Source organism: Caloenas nicobarica, chromosome 6 (genome assembly GCF_036013445.1).
Source record: "Caloenas nicobarica isolate bCalNic1 chromosome 6, bCalNic1.hap1, whole genome shotgun sequence".
Taxonomy (NCBI): Eukaryota; Metazoa; Chordata; class Aves; order Columbiformes; family Columbidae; genus Caloenas; species Caloenas nicobarica.
The window spans coordinates 5,435,328-5,448,925 of NC_088250.1; the positions used below are offsets into that span (position 1 = coordinate 5,435,328).

At 42.9% G+C, this 13,598-nt stretch overlaps 1 protein-coding gene across 3 annotated transcripts in view; it reads right to left on the reverse strand.

The window, feature by feature from the left end:
- Window positions 1–346: 346 nt before the first annotated feature.
- Window positions 347–13,598, reverse strand: part of PLEKHM3 (pleckstrin homology domain containing M3) — an 86,796-nt gene continuing 73,544 nt past the window's right edge. For 2 of the 3 annotated variants that reach the window (XM_065638196.1, XM_065638195.1), the window contains exon 8: window positions 1,300–6,978. In XM_065638196.1, the coding sequence (XP_065494268.1) occupies window positions 6,801–6,978 (178 nt within the window). In that variant the 3' untranslated portion in view covers window positions 1,300–6,800. Of the gene's footprint in view, window positions 417–1,299; window positions 6,979–13,598 lie in introns of those variants that run through there. The other variant, XM_065638197.1, reaches the window with a different exon arrangement.

The window sequence follows — 13,598 nt, forward strand, 5'->3', positions numbered from 1 at the left end:
AAGTTGCCCATGACAGCTACTGGAGTATGTACTTTCAGCAGCTCATTTTAGTGGTGGTTTATACACTGTAACAGAGCACAACAGGGAAGCTGGGAAGGGGTAAGGAGGAGAGAAAAAGCTGTGTAAATACAGCCACAAGAGGACAGGGAAAAAAAAACACAACAAAAGTGCTCCCCCCAGAGCTCTCTAGACCCCACCATCTCTGTGTTGATGCTTTTTTCCACCATCTCTCACAGTGTGAAGTGAGGAGAGGAGGGGAAGGAGACATCGTAACGGAATTTGCTCACCTTGTAAAGTAAATAAGGAAGAAGAGAAGGTCTTGCACATGGTTTTCTCGTGCAGCTTGTGTGGTCTCAGTCAAATATTAACTTGTCGCCTGTAGCCGATTTCATCACAGGGATGAAGTCCAAAGGTTCCTGCAGGAGAGAGGATTGACATTCCTGGTGGACCCCTGGTCTTTCTGAGGAGGGGCAGGAGGGCAGTGAGGGAGGGGACAATCCTTCTTAAAGGCCATGAGAGCATGCGGCTCGGTGTGGATTTCTCTGGGTGCCCTCAGGCTGGAGGTTTAGGCCCATGAGCTTCACCACAGCTCAGCTCTTCAGTCCTTAAGGTCACCAAATCCACAGCTCCAGGGAGGTGCAGAAGCTCCTCACCTGGTGCACTGGAAGAAGCAGCCCAGAAAAGCAGGAATCACGTCTGCTCCTGCCTCTGTCCGATGGAGAGCCCTTACAATACGGGCAAAAACCTGCCCTCCCAGCCCTTCGGTGGTCCCTTCTGTCCAGCTGGGAGATGCCTCCCTTGCTCAGGATTCAAGGCCCTGGGCCTGGTCCCTTCGGGCAGAGGTCAAGGTGACAGCCACGCCATGGGGAGCTGCCTCCTTGTGCCTCCAGGAGCTCAGGATCCAGAGCTGCCCAACAACAACAGCTCCCAATAACCTGCCCTGGGAGCTGTTGGGGCTCAGCACCATTAAAAGTCCAGGCATTTGTGGCTTTCCAAAAACTTAAAACTTTTCCAAAAACTTAAGACTTTTCAAAAAAACGTAAAACTTTCCAAAAACTGAAGAGATTTAACTGAGAATCCAAACCCACAAAGCCTGATGGAGTCATTGACAGTATTTCCAGATGCCTCCTTGCTCAGACCCAGTAAGTATCATAACCTGCTTAGATTTGGAAGACTTTCACCAAGAGATCAGCATTTTTAAGTAAACTAGCACTCTTTCAAAACTTGTCCTACCCCCCAGAAGGCAATTAAAAAGGACGAATAACTTTTTTTTTAGTGTTTATTGAGAGTTGCCTTTATACAGGAGGGACTGGTGCTCTGATGCTGTGACAAGTGAACCCAAATAAACCCTGCTCAAGTGTCAACAAGCAATTCAACTCACTGAATTTAAATTATAACATCATTATACATCAATAATAAATTAAGACTGTTGCCTAGTAGTTGCAGATAATTTTAAAAAATCCTTGTCAAAAGTAAAAAAAAAAACCAAACAAAAACCACAAGAACAATGAAACACATGTAACAATGTTGCACATAAGTTACCAGAGTAGCACACACATGTAAGGGTTTTCTAAAGACTCAGAGTGCGCTGCCAGTGATGCTAAAATCCACTGCAATCCATTTTGCTTGTGAATTCTTACTTTTGCTTAGCTCAAGTATAGAAGGGACTGGTATAAGCTAACTTGATATCACAGGTGTCAACGCCATTAAAAATCAGTCTGAAAACACACTTTAGTTTAAGCAAGATCGACTTTGTAGACAAGTGCATAAGCAAAACTGAAACAAATCCTTTTTCCACCAAAACAACACTGTGTTGTTTTGTATTCAAGATTTTATACTGGTTTAACGTGTGGATTAGACATGAATAAATAAATAATTGAGCCACTGACATTTGTGCATGTAGACGAGGCCTAATACACTTTGGTCCTAGACAGCTGATAGCTTCCCAGGCCTGGATTTTCTCTGATGCTGCCCACAAGTGGCATCTTTATCATCTGGATTAATGACCACGCTAAGGAATTCAGATGGAATTGGCATTTTAAGATACCACCCAAGCCAGTGTGTGCACACCAGGGTTTTCAAGTAAAGAAGGACTTTGAACATGATCATCTGAGCTGTTCCAGAAGGGGCCAAACTGCACGTGACCTGGTCCTGTATGATGCCCAGTGCTTGCCACGATTGTATGTGCGCAGCTCCTGAAGGTCTCGCATAAGCACAACCCCATTTCTGGCTGAAGAGAAGCCCCGCTAGTCTCCAAAATATAGGTAATAAAAACCAATACCATACCCATTCTATCCCTTCTGTTATTTCTCTCTCAAAGCACAGTAAGAACAAATTTTATGGTCACTGCTCTTGGGAACTGTCATGAGCAAGGGTTTCACGCTCCAGTGCCAAACACGCTGCATCATGGCAGAGCATTCCTGACAAAATTCTTCACTTTTGAAAATTTAAGGCACCAAATTGAGCAAAAGTGAGGGGTTTCCATGCAGTTTGGTGTCTTCAGAGGTGGTATATGCAGCCTGTAGTGCTCACTTCATAAGGGCAGAACAAGAAAACTGATTTACTCAGCTGCCCCTGCAAAAGAGCGTGCACAGCCACGGAAGAGTTTCGGTTTAAGCCTACGAGTTAATTGAACAGCAGATTCAATCAGGAAATCCAAAACAGGAAGATAGACGCAAATACACAGTACTGTAAGGCACTCCTACTGGGAAGGGAAAATTGGAAGGCAAATTACAGGGGAAAGAATGATCAGACTCAATTGGTTCACAAGCAACACAATGAGCTATGAAGCTCAAAGTCCAGCTGTAGGCTCAGCACTGTGAGCAACGACAGGGACAGTGAGAGATGAGACTGGCTTGCAGCTGTGCAGCAGAAAACAAGAGAGATTATGATGATTATTCGATTACATTTCTTTTATACAGATCAACAGTCAACTGCAATCCAGGCTGTGACCTTGGGAAGCCCAGGAGACTCGGTGGCTTCTGTCGCTACAGGGGGAAAAAGCAAAATAAAACTGTGCAGCTTCCCTATTTCATTGTAAAAAAACACCCTCTGCTTTTTTTTTTTTTTAAAGTCTTTCAGGACATAATCATCAAACCATTATAACACTCACAGTATCCTGATATTTAAAAAAGCCTTGACAAGGGAGCTCTAGAGGTACCCTGACGATTCACTCCTAACAGGGCCACCAGAGCCTGTGGAGTATTGTGAAAAACTTAAGTTCCTCAACAAAAAGTACCTTCTCTCACTTATGCAGGAAACCCTCACAACTGCTACTTCCTATCATCCCAGCAATGAGCTCATATGGGTATGTGCCGGCCAGGACATTGTATCACATCACGAAACCATCATTTTCCATCACCTAAGACAGTCAAAGAAAAGTAATAGAAAGATCCAAATGTCTATTTTTATAGGTTGATAATATAAAAAAAAAAAGCTGTGGTTTGCATCCCCTAGGTAGGTCCTTCTCCTCATTAAAGGAAAGTTAGAGGGTCAGGATAAATAGGAAAAAAAGACTTGAATAAGGATCTCTACAGTGTCCTAGATTAAAATAACCTCAGACTAACTAGAGATGGGAAGTTTCTAAGTAGTTGCAGAGGGCCAGGCTATAGTCCATTGCAGTGAAGCACCCTATTCCTACACTGATTACAAGTTCTGTACAAGCAAAAGCAGAAACTGGATGTACAGATCAATTAATTCCTCCTCTGTCAGCTATAAAAGCACCTTCTCCGTGGGGACAAACAGTATGTTTTATTCTTGATTCACGACGAAATGCTGTTGTCCAAACTTCCTTCATGTGTGGGTAGGATGAGTAGTAGAAGTACCAATACGTACTAATATGTAATTTCACCCGTGTGTGTGTGGGGGTGAGTTGTGCAGTCTGGAAAGGCCCCAGTCCCTGCTGCATTGGCGACTTCTGAGGGCAGGATCAAGCCTTTCGTTATGCTTACGAAAGGCAGCGACTGAAGACTTTCTCTTACCTGTTCATATGGAGTAACTTTTTTTGGATAGGAGCTAGGCATCCCTGAGAGGAAAGCATCTTCCACATTACAGTCCGCTCCTCTAGCTACCGTGAGAAGATATATTACTTCTCCATTTTAGGAACTGGCTTGTTTACGACAACATCGGATTTTAAAGAAATTAATTTGATCTATATTGTACAGTATCCTTACATAAAGCTTTGAGTGCCACCAACACGCTTTTGCTCTCTGCTGTTGGTAATGGCAGTAGTTCTGGACCTGTGACTAATCCCAACAGTTTCACCGACATCATACTCCTTTTTCTGTAAATCTCAGTTAGCAAAGAAACTGTCCTGTAATATCCATACAAACCCAGAATAACTCCAATGCTGTCTATATTGTTATTCCCGAATTCAACTAGCATACCTAGCCACCCGCACGACTGGTACTTTGGAAATCAGGGCACCTGCCAAGGTAACTCATAGTTTGCAACGTCTGAACCTTAATTCCTTGACTCCACAGGGTTTTTGACAGTGCACACAAGCAGTCTTCTCTAAACTGAGCTGGACAGGAAACCAGTCCTGTAAGGTGTCTTAAATACCAGAGAACGACGATATGAAAGACACCATCTTTTTTTCTTTAATGACACACCATTATGTCTAGAGCTAATTCAAAATAGTACCTGCCAGATTCGGACAGTTTCAGAGCTACTGGCGTTGCCACAGGACTAGTTGCAGTGACACATGCTGCAAAATATGGGAGCGTACTGTTTATTCAGCCAGTACCTGTTTGCATGACTAATTCCACAATCCTTCCCCAGTGTTTGCATTTGTGAACCTGCAGGGAATTCTTCACGTGGAAATGGACTTGTAAGGAACATTCCATCTTTAAAGATGATGGCCAAAAGCAACTCCTTTCACATGACAAACAGTGAGCGGAGACAGAGACGTCCCTGTGTGTGGGAAGTATTAATTTCAGTGACAAAGGTACTTGATTCACTAGGTTTATTAAATATGGGAATCCCTATACTACTTTGCCAAGAACATGGAAAAACCCTCACTTCCTTCCAAAGAATCCCACTGCAAGAAGGACTTCTGGAAAAGAAAGGCACTGGTTGTCTAATGTACACAGATATAAACATGCTTCTCTATATATAGCAGTTGCACTCGAATTTGAGAAAGCTCAGATTCAGCTACTTTCTTTGACTGGAGGCTGGAAAAGCTAACTACTTATGCTCCAGTACAAGGCAATTTGTTGCAGCATTCTATCTTTTAATGTAGGCATGACATACCCTGTTCGTTTATTTAAAATATTTCAGCAATTAGTGAGGTGCTTCAATGATCAAGACTGCTTTCTGCCTTGAATACAACAGCCTGCAGATTATATCAGGAAGCAAAGATCAGTATTCTGCATTTTCACAAACCTATGCGAGAAGAGAGGAAACATACACATGCATGTGACTGGCTTTTTTCTCCTGAAACCATATTTGCTTTCTGTGTATATATATGTGAATGTTTTCATACGTATGTCATACACACATTACTGCAGGGTCTGGAGAAAGAGTTAAGAATGTGGACTGGAGGGAGAAGGATCTCCAAGTGCTCACTGGAGGTGAAGCCACAATGAATCAAACATACAGCCAGTGACGACACACGGCTCCCCAGTTAAATCCATCACGTAGTCCCCTTTCGCAAAATACGTAATTTACTGTGTTTAATACTTCCCTGTGTTCCAGGTGTGTGGAGCAGAACCATACCTTGAGGAACTTCACTCTCCACCATGGAAGTGACAACAGAAGTAAAAAAGAGCTTGCAGAGAACGCAGGACACAAATTGTACATGAGCACAGCAAATTAGTGTTTCACAATTTTGGAGGTATTTTCTAACTAACACGGGCAAGATGACTTCCCTGACTATCAGTCTAACAGGTTCAGGTTAGAGACACATTTAAAGTAAACTTCACAAAATAAAAACAAAACCAATGCGGACACTTAAAATATTTTGAAACGTTGAGACCAGCAGGAGGTCAGAACCAAAATCATGTTACTGGAGATGAGGACGTGGCCTCACATACATCAAGAATAACCAGCGTAAAACTCAATGGACTTCAGTGACCCAGCCTGAACAAAACCAGTAGCAAGTCCCCTGCTTATCTCTGTATGAAAGAGTTTGCTGAAGTGGTTATAAATATATAAACATCGCTGAAGGAATTATGCTGCATCTTATGTTCTAAGCACCCTGATTAAGGTTTGATGGGAGATACTTTTCTTTCCTCAGAGAGGAGTGACATGTAAATGCACTAATCCTTTAAAAAAAGCTCTCTGGAAACATGAGAAAATGGAATGATGTGTCCACATCAGGAGCAGGTGGGTTTAAAATCATTCCTGCCCTATTGAGTTCTGTGAAACACCTCACCAGAAGCTCTGCCGAGGCTAATAAGAAATAAATAATACACATAAATAAGTAGATGATTCATCAATTCTAAATGAACAACATAAAAAATAACATGGTCATGGAAGCAAATACTTTCTGCCTCGAGGAAAAGTCTTCTCCAGAGGTGGAGAAGAAAAAGTTGGGTGCTTAATTAGCTGGACCTAAAGCATTTCAAGTAAACCATATATTGTATGAGAGCCAGCAGCTAGACTTCAATGCAAGATGCAGTTTAGCCATTGGTATTTCAAAGCCAACAAGGCTTTATCGCCGCTTTGGCAGCTGCTATTCACAGATGAAGAAGGTCAGATATTATTTTGCAAAAAGATTTCTGCCTGGCTAAGCTGAGAAGTTGCTTGAGCTGGCAGCTGGGAAAGGGATTCTCTTCAGGCTGGCCACTGCCTTAAGGAACTCAAGTGTTCTGATATGACAACTCAAACATGTTGCAAGACTCTTCAAAGTTTTCGTCCATATTCAGTCGCCTCCAGAAGGATTTCTGCTTCTTCTGCAATTCTTTACGCACACACCTGGGGCATGGTACCGCCTTCACTTTGCACTCAGAGTGGAAGACAGCACCACAGCTTTCACACCTGCAAACACAAATCAGTGTCAAAACTGAATGACAAAATAGGACCAGAGCATGCAATGGACTTCACATGGATTGTGGGCAGTGGACATTCCTTCAAACAGTTCTGGTAGCTCAAAGAGCACTATGTTTCAAAAGAGTGGAGCTGTAAAAGACACCAGCTTGCCCACACCTCTGCTGGTGGGAAGCCACTCCAGACCACTAAAATAAGTTGACTTGCAGACATTTGCGGTTGCTGAGAAACTGCCCCAGCACTTCTGCTTCACAGACAGGATTTTTTAGAAGGATTAATACTTATAGAATCATAGAACCATAGAAGCATTTCAGTTGGAGGAGACCCTCAGGATCATCAAGTCCAATTTATCTTCTTATTAACTAATATTTGATGTCTATCACAGAATAGACATCAATTTCGTTTTATGAAAAACGAATTTGCTGCTTTGGTTTGTAAATGAAGAGTAGCAATATTCGTTTTCATTAAGCTATATTTCAGCATTTGCAACAGCCAAGATATGACATTTTCCTCACTGAAGTTCCAGTGGTGAGCTGTTCTGGAAAGAGTAAGGTACAGTCCACTTCAACAGCAGTACAAGAAGTCATTCTGCAAAAATGAAACAGAGGTAGGTGATAATTTCTGCTCTGTATCCTGTGGAAGATTGGACTAGATCAACGCAATTATAGCTTCTGGCATTCAAAGCTGTGCTATTCTGTTCTCAAACATGATATTATGACTTCAAACAAATCAACTGCTCAAGCAAGATGACTGGATTACTTTTGGGGCACTCTGAGACAATGGAGGTAATGTCACAGCAGATCAAGCCCCAGTTCCCGATGGCTGTGGAGCAACGAAACATCTGGTGACCATGGAGTGGGCTACAACTGAACAGCTGGACATTCTCAGCCTTTCAATGCAAATAACTATCTGTAGTGATGGGTTCAGTCACTACAGCTTTGTAACCAAATGAAAAAAATAAAAGTATGACACTGGCAGAGGTACAAAGTCTTAGATTCCAGTTGGATAATCAAATAATGAAAGCAACAAAACATCAAACTTCAGAGCAATTTTGAAACACAAATGAGGGGCACTGGTCACCCCGGTGATTCTGTGAGAAGTCTTGAAATCCCTCGCACTTTTCCTTTTTCACAGCGACAGTAGTCGAATGACTATATAAGAATCCAAGTGTCCATTGTTATCTCTTTAGTGGTTTTTCTTGTTTGCTTTGAGCTTTGTGTTTGTTTGTTGTGTTTTTTTTTTTTTTTGAAATAAGGTTCTTGTCTTCAAGACTGCGAAGAAAAATTGAAAACATGAAGAAACAAACCACAAACACTGGGAAGCCATAAGGCAAATTGTAGTATCTGGCATGCAGTTTGGCAATCCTGGGAGAAGTCCATAGGCTAGTACAACCTATTAGGTACATTAACTGCATCTGCAACTCACCTGTAACTTTGAAAAAACCGCTCCTCATCTGGCTGCACTTTAAGTTTTGTGCATGAGTCCAAACATGGTCTAAATTTTAGTAACTGCAAGGCTTTGAGAAGGCCATGCAGAGGTTCAGAGAGGCACATTTCTAGTTAGCATAAACTCATAAAACTCAAATAACAAGTAAGAAAAGGAAAGTTGAAGACACTAATGCCACGTAATCTACTACCTGCTATCCTCTCTTGCAGTAAAACTTGACTGTCATGTTTCTAAGTCCAGTTAGTGAGTCTAAATCTGGTTTTGAATCAAGAAACTGGCTCAGAGATATTTATCATTTCTGAGCTCAGAGTGTGTTATGGCCCTGATCCAGTGAAGAACATAAACACACGCTTAGGACTCATATCCCAGCGATTTCCTTGGGATTACTGATCTGCCTACAATTAGGGATGTGCTTACGTGCGTTGCTGGATTGGGATCTCCACGAACGGATACACTAATGGATGAGGGAGAGACAGAGATGACAGCGGCGTCTATAAAACTTGACATAATTCTGAACTGGCACTAATGGTGATTTTATCAAGCTAATTCTCCCTTGTTAGTCAGCAATTTACAGTGCCCTGGAAGTTGCTAGAGGGTAATGATTGATGAAGAGTGTAATTTTGTGCTCTCACATTGCCACTCCCTACGCTCGTTCAATATTTCTCCACCATACGTACGCATGGAGGTGGCAAAACGTATCAGAAATTGCTGCTGAAGTGGATGGAGCAGGATGAGAGAGGAGACAGCACACCTGCTCTCCCCAGTCAAAGGCCATCAGCAGAGAAAGCAAATTAATATGAATTCATGTTTCAGGAATAAGCTCGGTGGAAAAAAAAACCTAACAAACTTTTCTCACGAATGGTAAGTCGCTCCGTTCAAAGTGATGGAGCTGTACCACCCCAAGCCATCTACAGCTTTCTTTGCATCCTGTCAAATACAGTCAGTCTTAACTGACCCTGGAAATGTCAACTGGTTGACCATCCAGTGGTACCAAAAACCCCACTAATATTATATTCCTTTTCAGAATACTACAAATCAATTCCTTCTTATTTAATCCTGACATCTAATTTCACCTCCACATGTGAGTTTCACAGTTTACTGTTGTTTATGAGCCTCAGTATTCTATACCACTTTTATTTCTCTGGACAAAAAAATACATTTTGTAGTCTCTAAAAGGCTCGCATAATAGTTCACTACACTTAGTTATCTTTCCCTTAACCCTTGTTGTTGCCACAGGTAAATCACAGTTCAGGTACTATTTCAGAATCCTGACTTCTTCTTTGGCTAGAGGCCAAAAAGTCCCTGCATCTTCTGTGAGACTTCTATAATAAGCTAATGAGCCCGTAGCCATTCAGGCCTTTCATGTTTCCTTCTTTAATGAATGATACTGCGATACTGCACATTAACATCTTGCCATTTTTCAAACATTATCTGAAGAACTGGTGAACATTGCATGTTTTTTTCATACCAACTTCCAGCCTTCTAAGAAGGCATCTGGAATAGCTTCCTCTCTTGTTCTGTGTTTTCTCTCTTTTTTCCTCTTTCCTGACCAACTCAATTTCTGTTGAGACTATAGGGGGTGTTTTCTGTTTTCAGGATGTTTTACTTGTTTTAACACCAGAGTAACAGAAATGCAGAGAATTATTCAATCCTCTAAATAATTTCTATTGGATTGAAAAGTAAAAGGGAGAAAAGGCAAAGCTCTCCGCAGCCAGCCAGACATTATAATGCACTTATTATTATCATTACTAGTTACAAGGAAAAGCCTTTCTACACTAAAAGCACAAAATCATTCCTCATATGCTGAGGAAATGCCAACGTTAGGTATCTCCCATTAAGTTTGGGCATTTGAAACATATATCTATATATCTATATATCTACATGTATCAGTCTGCCCAGGGAAATGGTTGAGTCACCATCCCTGGAGGTGTTTAAAACACATGTAGCTGAGGTTGTTAGGGACATAGTTTAGTGCTAGATTTAGGTTATGGTTGGACTTGATGATCTTAAGGGTCTCTTCCAACCAAAACGATTCTATGATTCTACGAATATTTGACAAATTGTAAATTCTGGCAAACTGATTTCATGCTTCCCACATGTACTTCACAGGCTTATGGCTCCATTAATTCCAGATTCTGCACAACCAATTGATTACACTTGTATTTCCCCTCCGTACCGCACCACGATTTAGGTGCCCATGGGTAAGATCAGGTGCTCAAAGAGCGGGGTGCAACACAAAGAGGCCTCAAAGACCTTCCACCTCGAGCAGACAAAATAAAACAGGGATGATCAAGTGACGTCATCTGAAAGACAGTTGTGTTTGTTTCCTAGGAACCTTGCAGGTTGTCAGGCTAACCAGCATCACTGCGATGGGGCGAAGCTGCCGGGACTAGCGAGGTTTGTTAGGACAGCATTAGTCCCACACACACAGGCTGGACCTGTCTGGCTGCCAAACACCAAGCAGGGAATCTAAGCAGCTCAGGGCTGTGCCGATCGTCCCTGAAAGGAACAAGCAGGGGATGACGGATATACTGTCTTACCCACTTCACAACGGGAAATGAGAGGTGAACACACTTGCTCAAGGGCAGCCAGGAGTTCTTAGAAGAGCTGTGAAGGTCAAAGAGCTCACTGCAGCACCACATACACCCACCACCCTTTCTCTTGTAATTTTATAAATTAACTTTCATTTCGTCATTTAAAAACTCCACTTCCTCTCTGCCAGACCTTGCACATTTGCTCAGGTAATCCCTTGAAAGAAATTTCAGTAAGGATTTTATTTAGGGCTGAACCCTTCATTGCCTAGAACTCTTCAGGTTATTTTTCTTTCTCCCCCATGCAGAATAAACCCAGGGAAAAAAGGTGTTGCTGGTTGTGTCTGCTTTAGGTGACGCTACACATTCACCAAGCATCCAAAATATTAAGCCCCTTGTAACTTGGCTATTAAAAAACCCCAAAGAGCAAACCAGAGTAGCTGAAGTAAGCCTGGCCTAGGATTCCAGCATGATCAGCATCCCCTGCTATGCACGTGTGCCTGTCTGCAAGTATTTCTGAACTGCTCAGCTGTGAATATCACAGATGTGCCCTTCAAAACTCACCGAGACTTTAGCGAAACACAAAGAGAACGGACTAGCCTGTGTTCACTTACAACACAAAAAAAGCCCCAAAGGCAATCAATGCCTGACACACACGTGCAGCAATATTATTCCAGTTGCCTAGGAACCAATGCAAGTAGCCTGCCTAGGGAGGGACGCCCATGTAGTAAATGAATGGAAGAAAGTTGGCACTGACACGACATTGATTTGTCCCTATAAGGAGCTTGTAAGGATAATGCCTTGTATGACACACTTACTGTCTTTACTAGACACAGGGGTTTTTTTTAAACACCATACGGAAAAACTGTTAATCCTTCAGACTTGCTTTTGAAAAAATTTTGCCTCTGAGGAGGCAAAAAAAAGCAGCCAAATGAAAACAGAGCAGAGCCCATACTACCCAGCCTCTCAAACTGTTACAATGTCTGAAATTCACTCTAAATGACTAATTCAGTGTTCAGGGAGCCAGCGGTGATTCAAAGCATAATCATAGTTTTCCTTTCCATACACCTACTCATCAGATGGGGTTATCCTTGATATGCCAGCAGAACTCGAAGACGCTCCTCCTTCATAATGGCACGGCTGGGTCCTCGGCTCGCCCCAGAGGGTACAGAAACAGCCAAAATAACTGTAACTGCCAACCATCGGCCCAGCTTGTGTGCTGGGGGTGACTGAGGGTGAGACTGAGGGGGAGGATGAATGGATAAGCCCCTGCCCTGGCTCGGACACCCAGGGCTTGCCACTGGGTGCTTCCCCGTCTGCGCTGCCTCTTGCCCCTCGTCTTGCCATGCCAGCACCCACTGCCAAAGTCGACTGCATCCAACAGATATGCAAAGCGGTCAGAGACACTAAAGCTGCACAAAGGAGGGGAAAAGCAGGCAGCTCACTGGAGGGGACAGAAAACCACCAGCGCTCCACCAGCTGGGGGGAGACCCAGTGTCACCTCCTCTACTGCTAGACCCAGAGAAATCACAGAACAGGCCTTTGTTTTGGATGCTACAGAACAACTTGTTACAGGCCATGGCTGAACAAGAACAGCTTGATTTAACCACCTGTGACAATTCTGTACACAGGCTGAGATATCGCACTGGTCAAGCAGGAGCAAAGGGACCCTGCAGCTCCCAGACCCTTCTTCGCAGAGCCCTGTCGCTCCTGATTAAGGAGGGAAGCGTGTCCTTAGCTCCCCCCCAGCTGTGGCTGCAGGGATTTATGCTACACTTATCTACATATATTCCCATACTTGCATCCAGCAGAACTAAGGACCGACTGTCCAGCTCAGTACTGCACTTTGCAAGTTGTCTAAGTTCAGAGATCCCAAGCTGAGTGATGTGGCCTGTGCACAGCAATTCAGAAGAAATCAGTAAAGGGACACTAAAATCAGAATTAAAACATTTAATCTGAAACTGACCCAATTACACTTCAGTTAGCAGAGATCAGTCACTGTGGAAAGGGGAAAAACCCTACACATGGTAGATCCACTACCTGGAGACACCTGAGATGCCGCAGAGATTCAGGTGTTTACATCGTCAGACATATATCCCTCTGCCAGCTGCCACGCCACGAACTGTGCTTCGCCCCTCTACCTCTCCTATTATTAATGCCCTGTATTCACAAAGCACTAGTTGAAGACATAAAAGCAAAGAGTCAGGCAATACTTTAACATACGGCCCCTCGACCGTCACCATTTGACTGCATGACTCTAAGATTTTGCATTTTACTGCAAGTCTCAAGTCTTGGAAGCCTGTGATTAAACCAGGATTGTTGCTTTTAATAAAAGAGAAAGGCAAAGGGCACCTGGACTTCATAGCTCTGCCATAGTGCTGAAGACACACCTACCTGGACCCAAGATGGAAAAAGGAACTTAACATTTAAGGCAATAAGGTAAGTATACAACCAACAAGATTCTTAAGGTAATTTGGGAATTTCTGCCTTTACGCTGAATGTTCTGCTTAACACCACTCTGACATGAGGCAGGTAAAGGCAACCCTAAAGTTAATCTGCTCCAAAATACAACGCCTGATGAAAAAGCCAGTATGTTTTATCTCTTTCTTTTCATGCATTCTAGATAACGTTACG